The sequence below is a fragment of the Myotis daubentonii genome, chromosome 8 (genome assembly GCF_963259705.1).
Source record: "Myotis daubentonii chromosome 8, mMyoDau2.1, whole genome shotgun sequence".
Taxonomy (NCBI): domain Eukaryota; kingdom Metazoa; phylum Chordata; class Mammalia; order Chiroptera; family Vespertilionidae; genus Myotis; species Myotis daubentonii.
In genome coordinates, this window is record NC_081847.1 from 72,303,615 (window position 1) to 72,317,396 (window position 13,782).

The window sequence follows — 13,782 nt, forward strand, 5'->3', positions numbered from 1 at the left end:
GCTATGTCCTCCCCAAACACTTCTGATTCTTAGCTTGGATGCCCATTTGTTAGTCTCTGTAACATTATCCTTCTTGCTTTTGTTCATTTCTGTATTGCTACCCCCAACACCTTATTTTGGGAAAACTTATCAAATATTTTCTCTATCCATTTACATAAAACATCAAGTATTTATTGAACATTAACCATATGTTAGGCTAGGTCACAAAGACTAGTTCTAGTAGGCACCTACCGGTGGATTCAGTATTCTCGGGTTCCACATCTGTGAATTCAGCCAATCAATCAACCAACCAAAAAAGTGACATGTTGCTGACACATATTATGTAGTTAGGCCTATAGTGGTTACATGTGTACTGAATATGTACAGACTTTTTCTTGTCATTATTTCATAAACAATAGAGTATAATAACTATATACATAACATTCACATCGTATTTGGTATGAAAATAATCTAGAGATGATTTAAAGTATCCGGGAGGATATGAAGAGATGACATACACATACTACACCATTTTATCCACAGGTTTCGGTGTCCGTGAGGGTCCTGAAATCAATCCCCCACAGATCCCAAGGAATGGCTATATCTTCTTATATCTTCTGCTCAAGGGCCTGGTGGACTCAGGCCAGGGAAGGAAGAGGAAGTGGGGTCCGAAGCTGATGACTCGCAGTCAGGGTGGAGTCAGTGAACTTAGTCACAGAATCCTTATGGTCTCTGGCAGGCAATTCACATACCTTTCTAATTAGAATTCTAAGTCAGTCTTTGATTGTAAAGATGAAAAGTTTGAGACCCACAAAGATTGAGTGTTCTGTCCAGCTGGCTCATGGTAAAACCAGGGCAAAAAAAGACAGGGCCCACGGCTCCAAGCCAGTTTCCTTTCTGCTTTTTGATCTTCATTTATAATTTTATGAAAGAGTGATGCATGCAAATCAGTAGAATATCTAATCAGCGTGACACTTTTGAACATCTACTCTGTGCTGAGCCCCGTAGACCACACCACCGAGTAGTCGGGTAGCAGAATTGGAAAAAAAAAAGAGAAAAAGGCATAGTTTGATTAAAAGTGAAAGGGAAGACATCCCCATTGGGAGAAATGGCATGTGGAGAAGTCTGGCCGTGGGAAGGTGAAACAGCGTGTGGGCATGTGTGTATGCTGGTGTGTGGGGCAGGGTGTTCCCACAGACCCTTGGGTTTAGTAAATAGCAGTGCAGTTGGGAAGGTGATCAGGTAGGGTCAGGAGGCTGGTGGATGGTGTTGGAGGCCAGGTTACAGCCACTTTAAACATGTCAAGGCTCACTTCTCATCTTAGAAACATTCAGTTTTTCTCAAAAACGTTTGATTTCTATCTGCAGCGGATAGTGCGTCAGCACCAAACTTGCTCTCCGGCTATTTGAAGCACTTTTGCTCTCTGTAGGAGTTTCTGGGGAGTCAAACTGTTACAAGAGCTCACAGCAGGGAAAAGGAAGATAGAATTGGTTTGGAGATGCTGCCTGAGGACCAGGCAGAATTACATTAAGGGGTCACCTCACCACCTCCATGCCGAAGGAGAGCCTCGGCAGGTCAGGGGGGCTGCCGCCTGGCCTCAGGGAGGGATCAGAGAGTCTTGTCCTTGAAGTGCTTTGATGCCTGGCTGGTGGGGGCCAATACCATGTCCCCGCTTAGGTCTCAGCTCCCTGGAGGCCAGACTTCCTCCTTATTTGGTTCCAGATTTTGTGAGTGTAGGGTGCCATCAAATGCCATACAGTTATTCCTGGCTTTGCACAGTTGAGAAGTATGATAGATGTTTGAGGCTCATTCCCCCAATATTCTATGGCTCAGTTCCAAGTAAGATGTTTCCCACCTGCTGGGTTACACACAAGTCATATTTTTGTTTGTTTCTTTTCCTTAGTCTGTCTTCTAGGTATCATTTACACACAACAAAATATCTGTATTTTAAGTGCATAGTTGGATGGGTCTTACACAACTCTAACCAAGAGGCAGAAATTTTTATCACTGCAGAAACTTTTCTCATGCCCCCTTCCAGGCAGTCACCCCACCAGAGGTAATGCTTTTCTGATTATTAGTAATATTTGATCACCCAAATTGATATGTAGTATATCCCAATACCCCAGAGCGTTCTCTCATGCCTCACCTTGCTCATCACCTGCTCCCATAAGTAACTGTGATTCTGACGTTTATCGCTATAGATCAACTTGCCTATTCTTGAAATTTTCCTATGAATGAAATAATCATGCATCCTCCCCTTTTCTTGTTTTACAGGACATCATTTTCTTTTGAGATCCATCCACGTGGTGTATCTGTAGTGTGTTCCTTTTTCCTTGTTGTGTAGTATTCTGTTGTATGCATATGCATATGCATCAATTGGTTGAATCATAAGCACCCAACAGCTTCTGAATCAACTTCTTTCTCTCCTAATGTCTCTGTCTTTCAGTCCTTCAGTGGAAGCTAGCATGTGAGCTCCTGGCAACCAGCTCTGTGTCTGTTTTGTTCACTGTTGTACCCTCAGTGCCCAGGACAGAGTGTGCCATATAGCAGGTGCCCAGTGTGTGTATATGAAGGAATGAAGGAATGAACCAGTGTTCAGAACACATCGTTTTCATTGTGTTCTATTCTAGTCCTGTGTATACTTCCCCATTCAAATCACAACTACAGGATTCTCAGGACAATCTCTTTGCCCACAAACTTACATGAATTTCGGGGCCCACTGTTCACACTCAAGCTCTCTCTATAAGAGCTTTCCAAACCTCTAGACCAGGCGAGTTCCCTTTACAGCCCCATAATTACCTCTGTCACTCCCATCATGACCCTCATTGCACGTTATTGTCATTGCTGCTCTCATTGGCTGCCCTACCCTCTGACTCCTCTATTTCTTCCCACCTGTATTTCTTTTCACCACTAAATTCCACACTCAGCACTCTGGCCCATGAGAAGCACAGAGTACGTACTGGGTAGGCTTCTTACAGAGGGACTTTCTCTCTGCGAGATTGTTCCTCTCAAGTCCACAGCCATTAGACAAAGTCCTTGTGAAGAGAGAGTGGATTTGAGAACATGCCCTCTGCTAAGGATGGAATGTTTGTGCCTTCCCCTGCCCCCAATTCATCTGTTGATGTTCTAACCCCTCATGTGACTGTACTAGGAAGGGGTGCCTTAGAAAGGTGATGAGGTTTAGATGTGGTCATGGGGGGTGGAGCTCCCTTTATGTGATTAGTGCCATTATGAGAAGAGGAAGAGACTAGAGACCTCTTTCTTCCCACTGTGTGAGGACACAGCAAGAAGACAGCAGTCTGCAAACCCAGAAGAGGGTTCTCACCACAAACTGAATTGGCAAGCACCTTGATCGTGGACTCCCCAACCTCTGTTGTTTAATCTGCCCAGTCTGTGGTGTGTGTAATGGCCACCCAACCTGCTCAGACATCCTCTGTGGATGATTTCTACTTAGGAAATAACATTTCATGGGCAGGGGCTTGTCTTCATCCTTTAAATATGTTAGACCACATATTAAATCTATGAATGTGTTTGGTGGACCATGGTCATGGAAAGCTAGACATTTACTTGAGTTTGTCCTGTGGAAATCTTAGCATGTTCATCTTCACCCAAATGTTTGGGAATCTGAGAGCCTCTGAGTACTAGATCTGTGACCTCTCCATCAAGTTCTATCCCCGGACATGATTGGACTCCCATCCTCTAGCTCGTACAACAAAGGGTGGCTGCGGGGTCCCAGAGACGTGTAAGCTGTTATGGCATGTGGTCTGCCTTCCTTTATTCTCAACATAGACTCTTCAGGGCTTTGTGCATGAGCTTCCTGAGGGTTCGAGGGTTCCGGAAATGGTGTGCAAACTCTAGCTATTGTGCATATGTGCATTGTCCTGGGATGGGAGCCTGGAATTTCTTACTATATTTTCACAAGGACCCATGCATCCCCCTTTCAGAACCACTGGTGTCAGGTTCCTTTAATGATCCTTCTAGTTAATTCCTGAAGTATCTCTCTCAAGTACAAGAGTAGAGAGGGTGGAGCAGGGATGCTACCTGAGCCCTGAGTTATGATGCACCACACCCACTTCTTCTAGCTTTACAGGCCCTGAGCCCTCTCTGGGCCTCAGTTTCCTTTCTGACTCTCGGTGGTTGGATTAGATGGCTCCCTAGGCTTCTTGCACTGTCTGGTTGAACAGTTCATCACAGACAGGGAGGAGAGCTGACACAAATCAGCATGATCTTCCTGTGCATTTTGTGAAAGGGTGGTGTCTACCAAAATGTTGATTGTGTGTCTTATCCCAGCTTCTGTCTCTTGGAGCCACTAGTACATGTGACTTTTAAAGAATGCCAATCATAATCAATGAATTTCAAGAAAAAGAATAGGTAACACAATAATCTGACTGCTTTCTGGTGCCAGGACAGGAAACACTACGATGTTCTCTTGAGAGGACAGAGGGAGAGATGGCTGCATTGGTCCGTTTGCACAGGGACTTGTGAGCCAGTAAGTCATCGGAGATGGAGACATTTATATACTCGAGGGAATGTTTGCAACGATGCTTGCACCGACCATCAGAAATACGTGGAAAGAGACTCAACATTTGGGAAGATTAATACTTTATTTTCTTTCTGGTGGTCAGCAATTTACTGCTAATCTTGAAACTGGAGAGCACAAACCATAGTAGAAAGTCGATGGAAGAGAGTTTAATGTGGCCCCTTGTGCCAGCCCTGAAGTATTGAAGTCGGCTGCTCTGAGTTCTGTCCAGGGCCCTTCAGTGAGTAATTCAATTAAGGGGTTGGGCTGGGTCTTCGCAGAGCTGCAGATATCACCCATGAGGCCTCATTGGAGATGGATAGAAACTCGGGAGAGTTGATCATATGGGTCCGTATATTTAAAATGCACAAAGGATGAGCCCAGAAATTATCTGTCTGCCAACTTAACTTCTCTACCTGGAACAAATTATCCAAAAATCAATTTGCAAACACCTTTGAGATAACAAGGCCTTGAGTAATAACCTCCATGGCTTTGTAAAGAAAAGCATCTAGCTTGACTAATCCGCTTAATTTCCTTCTCTGACCAAATGGCAGGCTATAATAGAGGCAATCTGAAGCTGTCCCTTAAGATTTGCTCTGAGCCACTCTGAGAAAATATTGTCCAACCCTGTCTCATAGCAATTATTCTGTTTGCGGAGAATCTTTGTTGTTAGGTAATTAATTAGAAAGAAAACATGGAATGAGTTTTATCTATCCGGGAGCGCACACCTGAGTTCCAAACGGAAGCTCATACCTGCCTCAGTCACCTGAATAACCCAGAGGTTCTCTTAAAGGTCTTGAATCTTGTACTCTACTCCCAAATGTCTCCCCCACCCTCCACTTCCTAAATCTGCTCATTAACTTGCTCATAACCCTTTACAGATAATCCCATTCCTGGAAGTTGGTCCTAAGAAAACATGAGACAAGCAGGACTGGAGTCATTCCCACAAGGAAGTTCATTGGAGCATTAGTTACCATAGCAAAACCCAGAGCAACTCATGTGCCCAACAAATGGAGAATAGTTAGTGTGATCACCTGTTGGGTTATTTGGTAGCTGTTAAAGACAGGGATGGTAAAATCCAGGTATTATATATGCAAAGCCCTTAGAATATAATAAGTTGAAGGGAAAACAAATGTACATTGTATCTATGTGTTACTGGAACCACATGAAAAAAAAGTTTACGTATATGAATAGGAACTGGAATGGAACATAGAGAAATAAAAAAGGCTATTATGTTGGGTGGTAGGGAAGGGAACACATTTTCTCTTGCTTCTTACTTTCTTTATTGTTGTTCCACGGCTATTTTTTGCAACAAATAAAAAATAGATCCCCTTTGATTTTTACAAAATGGGCATCAAGAGGCAAACTGCCTCCCGAGGGGAGAGCTGGTCTGGGAAGGCATGCGGTTGTGGGTTCCATCCTGCCTATGCTCCATGATTTTGGTTCGGTGACCTGGCCACTTGAGTTCTAAGTTTTTTCCTCCCTATAAAAACAGAGGTGATAATGTCTCAAGAACTATGCAAAGTAATGCATGTGAGGTTTTTTGGCCAATGAGAAGTACAAAACAAACGTTGATTTCTGTAGCTTTGCCGGTGGGAGACCACTACAAAGGCATGTTGAAAGCCTGGTCTCTTTAGCTGAAGATACATACAGTGGCAACAGGTCCTATATAATAAAAGCCTAATATGCAAATAGACTTAACAGCGGAAAGACCAGTGGAATGACTGGTTGCTATGACACACACTGACGCCCGGGGAGCAGACAATGCAGGAGCTGCCCCCATCCCACAGGCCCCAGGCCAGCCAAGTGAGGGCCCCCCGATCACCCTGCTGGTCACCCCATGGATCGGCCCTGATCACTGGCCAGGCCTAGGGGGTGCACCAGGCCTCTAGAACAGTGTAACTTGGCATGACTCTTCCCTTGACCCTTGATTCCCACCGGGGCCACTCTGGCCAGTGGCACTGTCCTTGCTAGAGGACCCTGCTGGGATCGAGGGAGAAGCTGGATGCTTGCTGTGCCGTCATCCTTTCACTACTGAGGCTCAAGTCACTCTCAGGGAGAACTTCCACTAGGAATCTCTGTGTTCCTGTAAAAGAAATGTGTGTAAACCTCAGACAACCCTGGGTTTTGAACCAAACTCTGCTTCAGTAAAGGCAGGCTCTCATTTGAGGATTGAAAGTGGAATATTAACCTAGATGGCTTTGCTGTGTTCTGGAAAGACCCTTCCCTCACAAGCACCCTCTCCCTTTTCTTTCTTAAATGAACGAGCTAGGGGAGGTATGACATGTAGTTAGTGAAGAAATACTGATTCAGGTACTTACATACAAAAAAGTGAAAATCATAGTAAGACCGAGATTCTGTCTCTATATCCCTGAGATGTCCCAGCTCTGAATGCAACTCAAGAAATTAAAAGAACTCAGTGTTTACTTTTTTTTTTTTTTTTTGCAAATCACATTATTTCTATTATCTCATTCCCCCCTCCAACTATTCAATGGGGTTAAAGAGGGATTTGGGCTGTTTTATGGCCCTGTCTGGAATCCTGTCCCTCGCGTGCTTGGGTTTTGTTCTGTAACCATGAGAGTCTTATGTCCTTTTCTGACCATTTGTCTTTCAGAGCCTCCCACACCTATTGCCCCCCCAGAGCTGCTGGCTGTGGGGGCCACGTACCTATGGATCAAGCCGAACGCCAACTCCATCATTGGGGACGGCCCCATCATCCTGAAGGAGGTGGAGTACCGCACCACCACGGGCACCTGGGCCGAGACCCACATCGTGGACTCGCCCAACTATAAGCTGTGGCATCTGGACCCGGATGTGGAGTATGAGATCCGGGTTCTACTCACAAGACCAGGAGAGGGGGGCACAGGGCCCCCGGGGCCTCCGCTCACCACCAGGACCAAGTGTGCAGGTAAGAGCCTCCGTCCTGGCTTCATTTGGGGAGGCTGGGCAGATCTTCCTCTGTGACAACCACGCCTAAACTTCTCGGTGTGAGCCTGCGTCCTGTTGGGGAGAAAAGCAGTCAGGGTGTTGGTGTAGCCTCAGAGGACCTCCTGGCGTTGGTGACATCTGTGCAGACCTCCTGGCTCTGACAGACTCTGGCTCTGTCCGGTTCTGACAGTGTTGCCAATGGGGGGCTAGTTTGAGCATCACTGTCCGAGGCCTCCTGTCGTCGTGTCTCTGAGGCTCCGGGCTCTGACCGTGACCCCTGAAGGTCTCATTTGGACTTTGCTCTGAGTGCTTCCAGTCCTGTTGTGTTTCTGATTGAAGCTGTGTCCCTGAGGATCCCTGGGCTGGGCCTCTGACCCTAAGGAGTTCTTGATTTTGACCATTCATCCGGGGGTCCCTGGCCCCATGTTCCCGGGGGGCCTTGGCTCCACCTGTTTCTCTGAGGTTCCTGCATGCTGCTTACCAGTGTGCTGGCTGGGACTGTGTCTTGGGGGAGGACCGTTTGTATCCAGCTGTGTCCCTGAGGGCTCTGGGCCGCTCTGCTGTTTCTAATAAGGGGTGTTGGCCGAGATTCTGTCTCTAACTATATCCCTGAGATGTTCCAGCTCTGAATGCAACTCAAGAAATTAAAAGAACTCAGTGTTTACTTTTTTTTTGGCAAATCACATTATTTCTATTATCTCATTCCCCCCTCTAACTATTCAATATAGGTATTTTTATCTCACATATATGAGAATGAATAGAGACTCAGTGGCCGCCAGGATTTGCACCTGACTCCAATGCCCTTGGTCATTGGTTGCAGCATGGTGAATAAGCAGAGAGGTGTGTGCGAGCTGTGAGGTACAAACAGTTGGGGGTGTTTCCGGGGGGGTCAGGGAAGCCGTGGCATGGGCTGCTGGCTTCCAGGGGAAAAGGCGTCATTGTTGGCTTCGGGGTGGGGAGAGAAAGACATGCCAGCACAGTGCCTACCAGGGAACAAAAAGCCAAGTAAAACAGTCCGTTCTGCTACAGTGTGACATGCGTGTTCTTAAAAATCATTGCACTATGCAAAGCCGTGCAATAAAAATAAATGGGCTTGTGAGGCATGACACACGTACTTGTCATCAGTGTCACCTTAAAACAAAAAGAGAGAAACCTAGTAAAACTGGTGGCACAATTTTACACACGTTAATGGCCGGGGTATGCATAAAAACTGCAGCACATGTGGGGTGTTAGCTTGGAAAGTCCTGACATTTGCTTGTGGAAGTGGGCGTCAGAAAGGTTGCAGCCTGAAAGGCAATGTGAGATGGCGAGGAGGGCGTCTGAAAGTGCTGGAGCGTGATACACCAGGTGTGGCTGGATGTGGCTCATCACGCCGGCGGCGAGCTGAGGGAGCAGGGGATGCTGCAGGTGGGTGCTCTGTGTGGATTCCTATGCGGCTCAGTTCAGTTGGGTACAGTTTTCCGCTTCACTCATGTGTCTGCATACAAATGTGAAATTTGCGTTATGCTCAAATTGTTTCCTAATATGTCAGTCATGATGGAACACATCCATATTGCCAAGATAAGAGTTCCAGAGGAATTGACTAGCTAGAACCATTCTAAAGTATCTCAGTCGTGTATCTTGGCTCTATGTAACCCAAAGTTAATATTGCCATTGCTTGGGAATATTCCTTTGAAAGTTATTGAACCACTGTGATGAATGGAAGTGCCGTTTTCTTGATTATTTTCAAAACTGGGCCTTTGGTAAAATTCCTCATTGAAACCTGATTATGAAACTTACTACTTTGAAAGGACATGGGATATGTTATTAAATCAGGTAATGCCTTATCTCAGCTTTGCAATTCAATATCCATCCATAAAAATAATTGATTCTATCCTGCCGATGAGACTTGCCTCTTTCCACAGGGTAAATCTAAGGGTTTCCAAGGTTTTCGATCTTTATAAATGATATTCAGAGTACTGTTAGGAGCCCCCATGGACTTATTGCTGATGATCATATAATACAGTTTGAAATTCAATCGCAAGATGATCATCTCAATAAAAATTTACAATCTATTGAAAATTGTTGCCATGACCGTGCAATGGATTTTGCATGTTAAAAACACAATTGTCTGACTATCACTATAAAAATTATGAGTTGAAATGCTGTTTATAGCTTTATATTTAAAAAAATGTTGTTTAAGTAAGATATGACTAAAATCTTCAATAACCCACATTTTCTAAAATGTGTCATTAAGAAGATAATCTTTCCCACAGTTCCACTGATGGTAGAATGTTCTTTGCCTCGTAATTAATTTTTAAGAGAATTCCAAGGTTGATATTCATTTATGGGTTAGTAGTCTGAGTCCTCCTACCCTTTCCCTGTTCATTATTAATAGCACTAAAAACATACTCATTTTTTTTTTTTTTACAAAATAGAAAACGAGAGAGTGTGGAGGGTGGAAGGTATAATTTCTGCTCAGAGGAATTTTCAGGCTGGGTTTAGATTCCAACAAAACAGCATAAAGGGTAAAACATAAACATAAAGTCAAGTATTGAAATACCAAACTTCATGGAGGAAAACAAGGCTGGTGTGGAAAGAGCAATGCTCTTAGAATGATCTGGAGCAGTGGTTTTCAAAGTGTGGTCCCCAGGCCCCCTGCATTGGCACCCCTGGGAACGTGTTAGGAAGGCAAATTCTCAGGCCCCACCCCCCTGACCTAATGATTCAGAAATTCTTAGATTGGGGCCCAGAGATCTATGCTTTAAGGAGCCCTCTGGGTGATGCTGATACACACCCACATTTAAGAAATACTCATAGACTGTGACACACCAACACGCCACTTTCAGAATGCCCATTTTAACGCTTGATCCTTGAGGCTTCGGTGAGAGGTAGATAGGAGGAAAACTTAGGCTCAGAGTGATCAAACCAAGGTTACAAATCAATTCAGAGCTTAGAGCTAAATCTCTTGACCCGAGGAACTCCCCAGTATGTGGACTGATGGAGCTTCCTCTGCAAGTGTCTGCTTGCATGAGCAAATGGGTGATAGGGAGACTGCTCACTATGGAGACCAGCTGAGAATGAATGGCTGCCATGCCCTGTCGCAGTAGTCCTTTTCACCAGACATCTACTGTGTCACTTCCATGTGCCAGACTCTGTACTAGGCACTGAGGGCAGAGGCTGGCCTAGGAAGGACATGCTAAAAGTAGGCAGAGGCTCATAGCAAAAATGTACAAGTTCAGGTATAGCTTAGTAAGGTACCAGAGGGCCCAGTCAGCAAGGGCAGGTGGGGATGTATTATGTGTATTCCTATGTGTCTCAGTTCAGATGGGTGCAGTTTTCTGCTTCACTCAGGTGTCTGCATACAAATGTGAAATTTGTGTTATGCTCAGATTTTTTCCTAATATGTCAGTCATGATGGAACACATCCACATGACAGGGCACTGAGCAGGTAAACCATCAGGGCACTGGCAAGGTCCACCCCTTAAGCGTAGATATCATCAATAAGAGTTTGGTGGAGCCATTTTCTGAGGTGGAAAACACAAAAGATGGGCTGGGGAAAGGCAGTGGGTTTAGGTCTGCATACCTTGTGTGTGAGGTGAAGACGTACAACTGGTGATGCTGTATGTAAACGTGGAGCTCAGGGGAGACCAGCAGATTACCTCTCCCTCTGCCGTGAGAGGCACCTGATTGCACCTGGATTTTAGAATCAAAGGGACTTCTTAGCACCAATGAAAGCAATTTAATTCTCTTTCTTCATGCTGTTCTCTTGAGATGCCCTATTCACTTGCTTTTTTCATTCATCATTTTGTTCCTTTTGCTCCATTTAATCATTCACCATCCTTCCTGAGATACAGGCCCGAGGAGCAAATGTGCTAATGTACATCAAAGTGCTTTTCAAAGCTCAAAATACTCTTTAGATGCTTATAATGAAACCAGTCATCATTATTTGTTGCTGCTGCTGTTACGCATGTTATGATTATGAATCATCATATCAATGCAGGAAGTCTTACTTGTCCATTTCTCTGGGCTGACTGGCTTCTGGAAGGGTGGACATATTCTTTTGTTGTTCTTCATCCAATGGGAAATCCCACTTCCAAACATGATGATCATATTGTCGTATGGACTCTCAGAGGTTTTCTTGTCTACAACAGTGGGTGGCTTCCTCTGGCACAGCCCCAACAGCAGACGTGCAGTGATATGAGTTGGGCCTAGGAGGCCTGTTTGGTGCCCGCGCAGCCTCACTTTGAATGCTGCCTCTGATGGGAAGTTCACACTCTTCCATGGCAGACTATCTCACTGCTGGGATCCGGGGTGGTTACTAGTATTCTCTACCCAGTGATAGCCTGGTTATCATGGACTTCTAAATGGGGTCCTTTGTAAGAGCAGAGAATCTTCATTAGGTTTAAAAGAGTTGGAGCAGCAGAGGTAGATGGGCAGAAAACTTAGGTTCAGAATTATTATCCGTTTGGAGCCAACAAGGAGAACCAAGGACAATGACATTGAGAATGGGGACCAAGCTCAGTAAGTAGAGAAGGCAGGTGAAATAAGAGGTGCAGACACAACATTGGTCCAGCTTGTCTCTGCATCACCCAGCATCAGGCAGAGAAACTCTCCCTCATTGTAGCCTAAATCTGTCTCCATGCAACACTCACTTATGGATCCTGGTTTTGCTCTCAGGGGGCATATTCCTCCTTATCTCCAAAATAGGTCTTTAGCCACCTAAAGTGGTATCAATCTCCAGAAAGCTCTTCCCTTCATCCCCCAGAGTCCTGCTTGAGCCAGAATCTGGGCAGCAGTCTTTTCATCATAGTTATGGAGTCACCAAGCAACAATCCAGCAAGTCAAGTGGTCATACATCCCCCATAATTGCTTACTCCTGGGAATGTCAGGCCCAGTGCCTGGGAGCCCACTTCCTTGTGATCTCATGGCGTTCAGGCTCTCCACGGGAAGAGTGACTGTGTACAGCCAGAAACAGGACAGATGCTGCTGTTTGGAGGGTTCTCTTCCCATTCTCTCCACCTTCTGGTTGATCGCACATTCTATGCTATTTACATATTTATGGATTTCTACTTAAAGTGGTATGTGTCTGCCACCCTCTTTTATCCAGCAGGTCATTAGAATTTGGTGAAAAAAATAGGGGCATTAGAACCAAAAAGAATCTGGTTTTTATTTTAAGCCACAACTTGCTAGCTGGATAATAGGTTGCTTGTCTGTGCCTCAATCCCCCCCTTTTTTTCCATTTATGGGGTAGTGCAATACACCATTTCGTTGTGAAGCTTTAGTGAGATAAGTTATGTCTTTCAGAGAACCCAGCATATAGAAGCCCCTTAATGAACTTTATTTAGAAATAAACCTGAGGCCTGCGGAGAGGGTGTCAGCACCTAAACTGCTCTCCCTCACTGTGCCATGATGAGCCCTGTTATGAAGGAATTCTCTAGTTGCTGCTGTACTTTCTCAGACATTCGTGGGTTAGTACAGAAGCTCTGGTTGCTGCCGTGAAGGTGGGGAGTGTGTGGTCATGCAGATGTTGTGGCTTCCTTGATGTGTGGCTGCGAGCCTTGGAGGTGGCTGCGATGGAACCTCATGATGGGAGGAATGGGACTGGTCCTTTTTCTGATTCTGTAAGTCAGAGAGAGGCATGTTCTCCAGAGCCTCTTTCTTATGGGAGGTCAAGGCTAGTAAGGATGAAGCCTTGCAAACAGCAGGTAGAAGTGAGTCCTGAACCTCTGCAACCAGCACCCTGAGGTGGGCACTGAGTTTCCAGTCTAGCTTGCCGTTCTAGGGCAGAGTGGAAACATAGAAAGAGGGAAAGAATCATTGAGGGTCTAGGTAGAAAAAAGCCACGTAAGTAGCCTTGGAAGGCCTTTCCACCCCCCCGCCCCCCATCTCGCTGTACAATGGAGGGGGGTGTGTGGACGGGGGATAACCATAACCTGGATTAACTCTTAGGGCTCTGAATTAGAAGTAAACACAACTTCCTTCTGGGAAGGATGATAGGAGCACAGACATCTAACTGCCCTGCCATAGTCCTGGTGAGATGATCCACAAATCTTAAGAAAAAAACATCAAAATTAGCCAATAGAAGTGGAATCACCATCTCACTCAACATCAAAGCAATGTGTAAAGACGAATGGAGAAATCCACAGCATTGTGAAAAACTGGGGAAGGGGGACGGGTCTCCCATGGAGGCCATGCCATGCCCAAGGGACATTGTTTCTAGAGTGGTGCCGGTGAGCCCGCTGAAGGCAGCCATTGAAGGTGGACTGTGACGACCACTTACTAAAAAGATGTGGATTTGGGATAAGGTCCCTTCATGTACTTCCCCTCCACCCAGCTTCTGTGATGCCTCTGCTCTTCCCCTGGCGGGTAGGGCC

General features: G+C 45.4%; 1 protein-coding gene across 8 annotated transcripts in view; it reads left to right on the top strand.

Annotated features, from left to right (window-relative positions):
• The window catches only part of PTPRT (protein tyrosine phosphatase receptor type T), a 960,656-nt gene that overhangs the window by 448,328 nt on the left and 498,546 nt on the right, over window positions 1-13,782 (top strand). For all 8 annotated transcript variants that reach the window (XM_059707048.1, XM_059707051.1, XM_059707049.1 and 5 more), the window contains exon 7: window positions 7,113-7,406. In XM_059707048.1, the coding sequence (XP_059563031.1) occupies window positions 7,113-7,406 (294 nt within the window). The remainder of the gene's footprint in view (window positions 1-7,112; window positions 7,407-13,782) is intronic.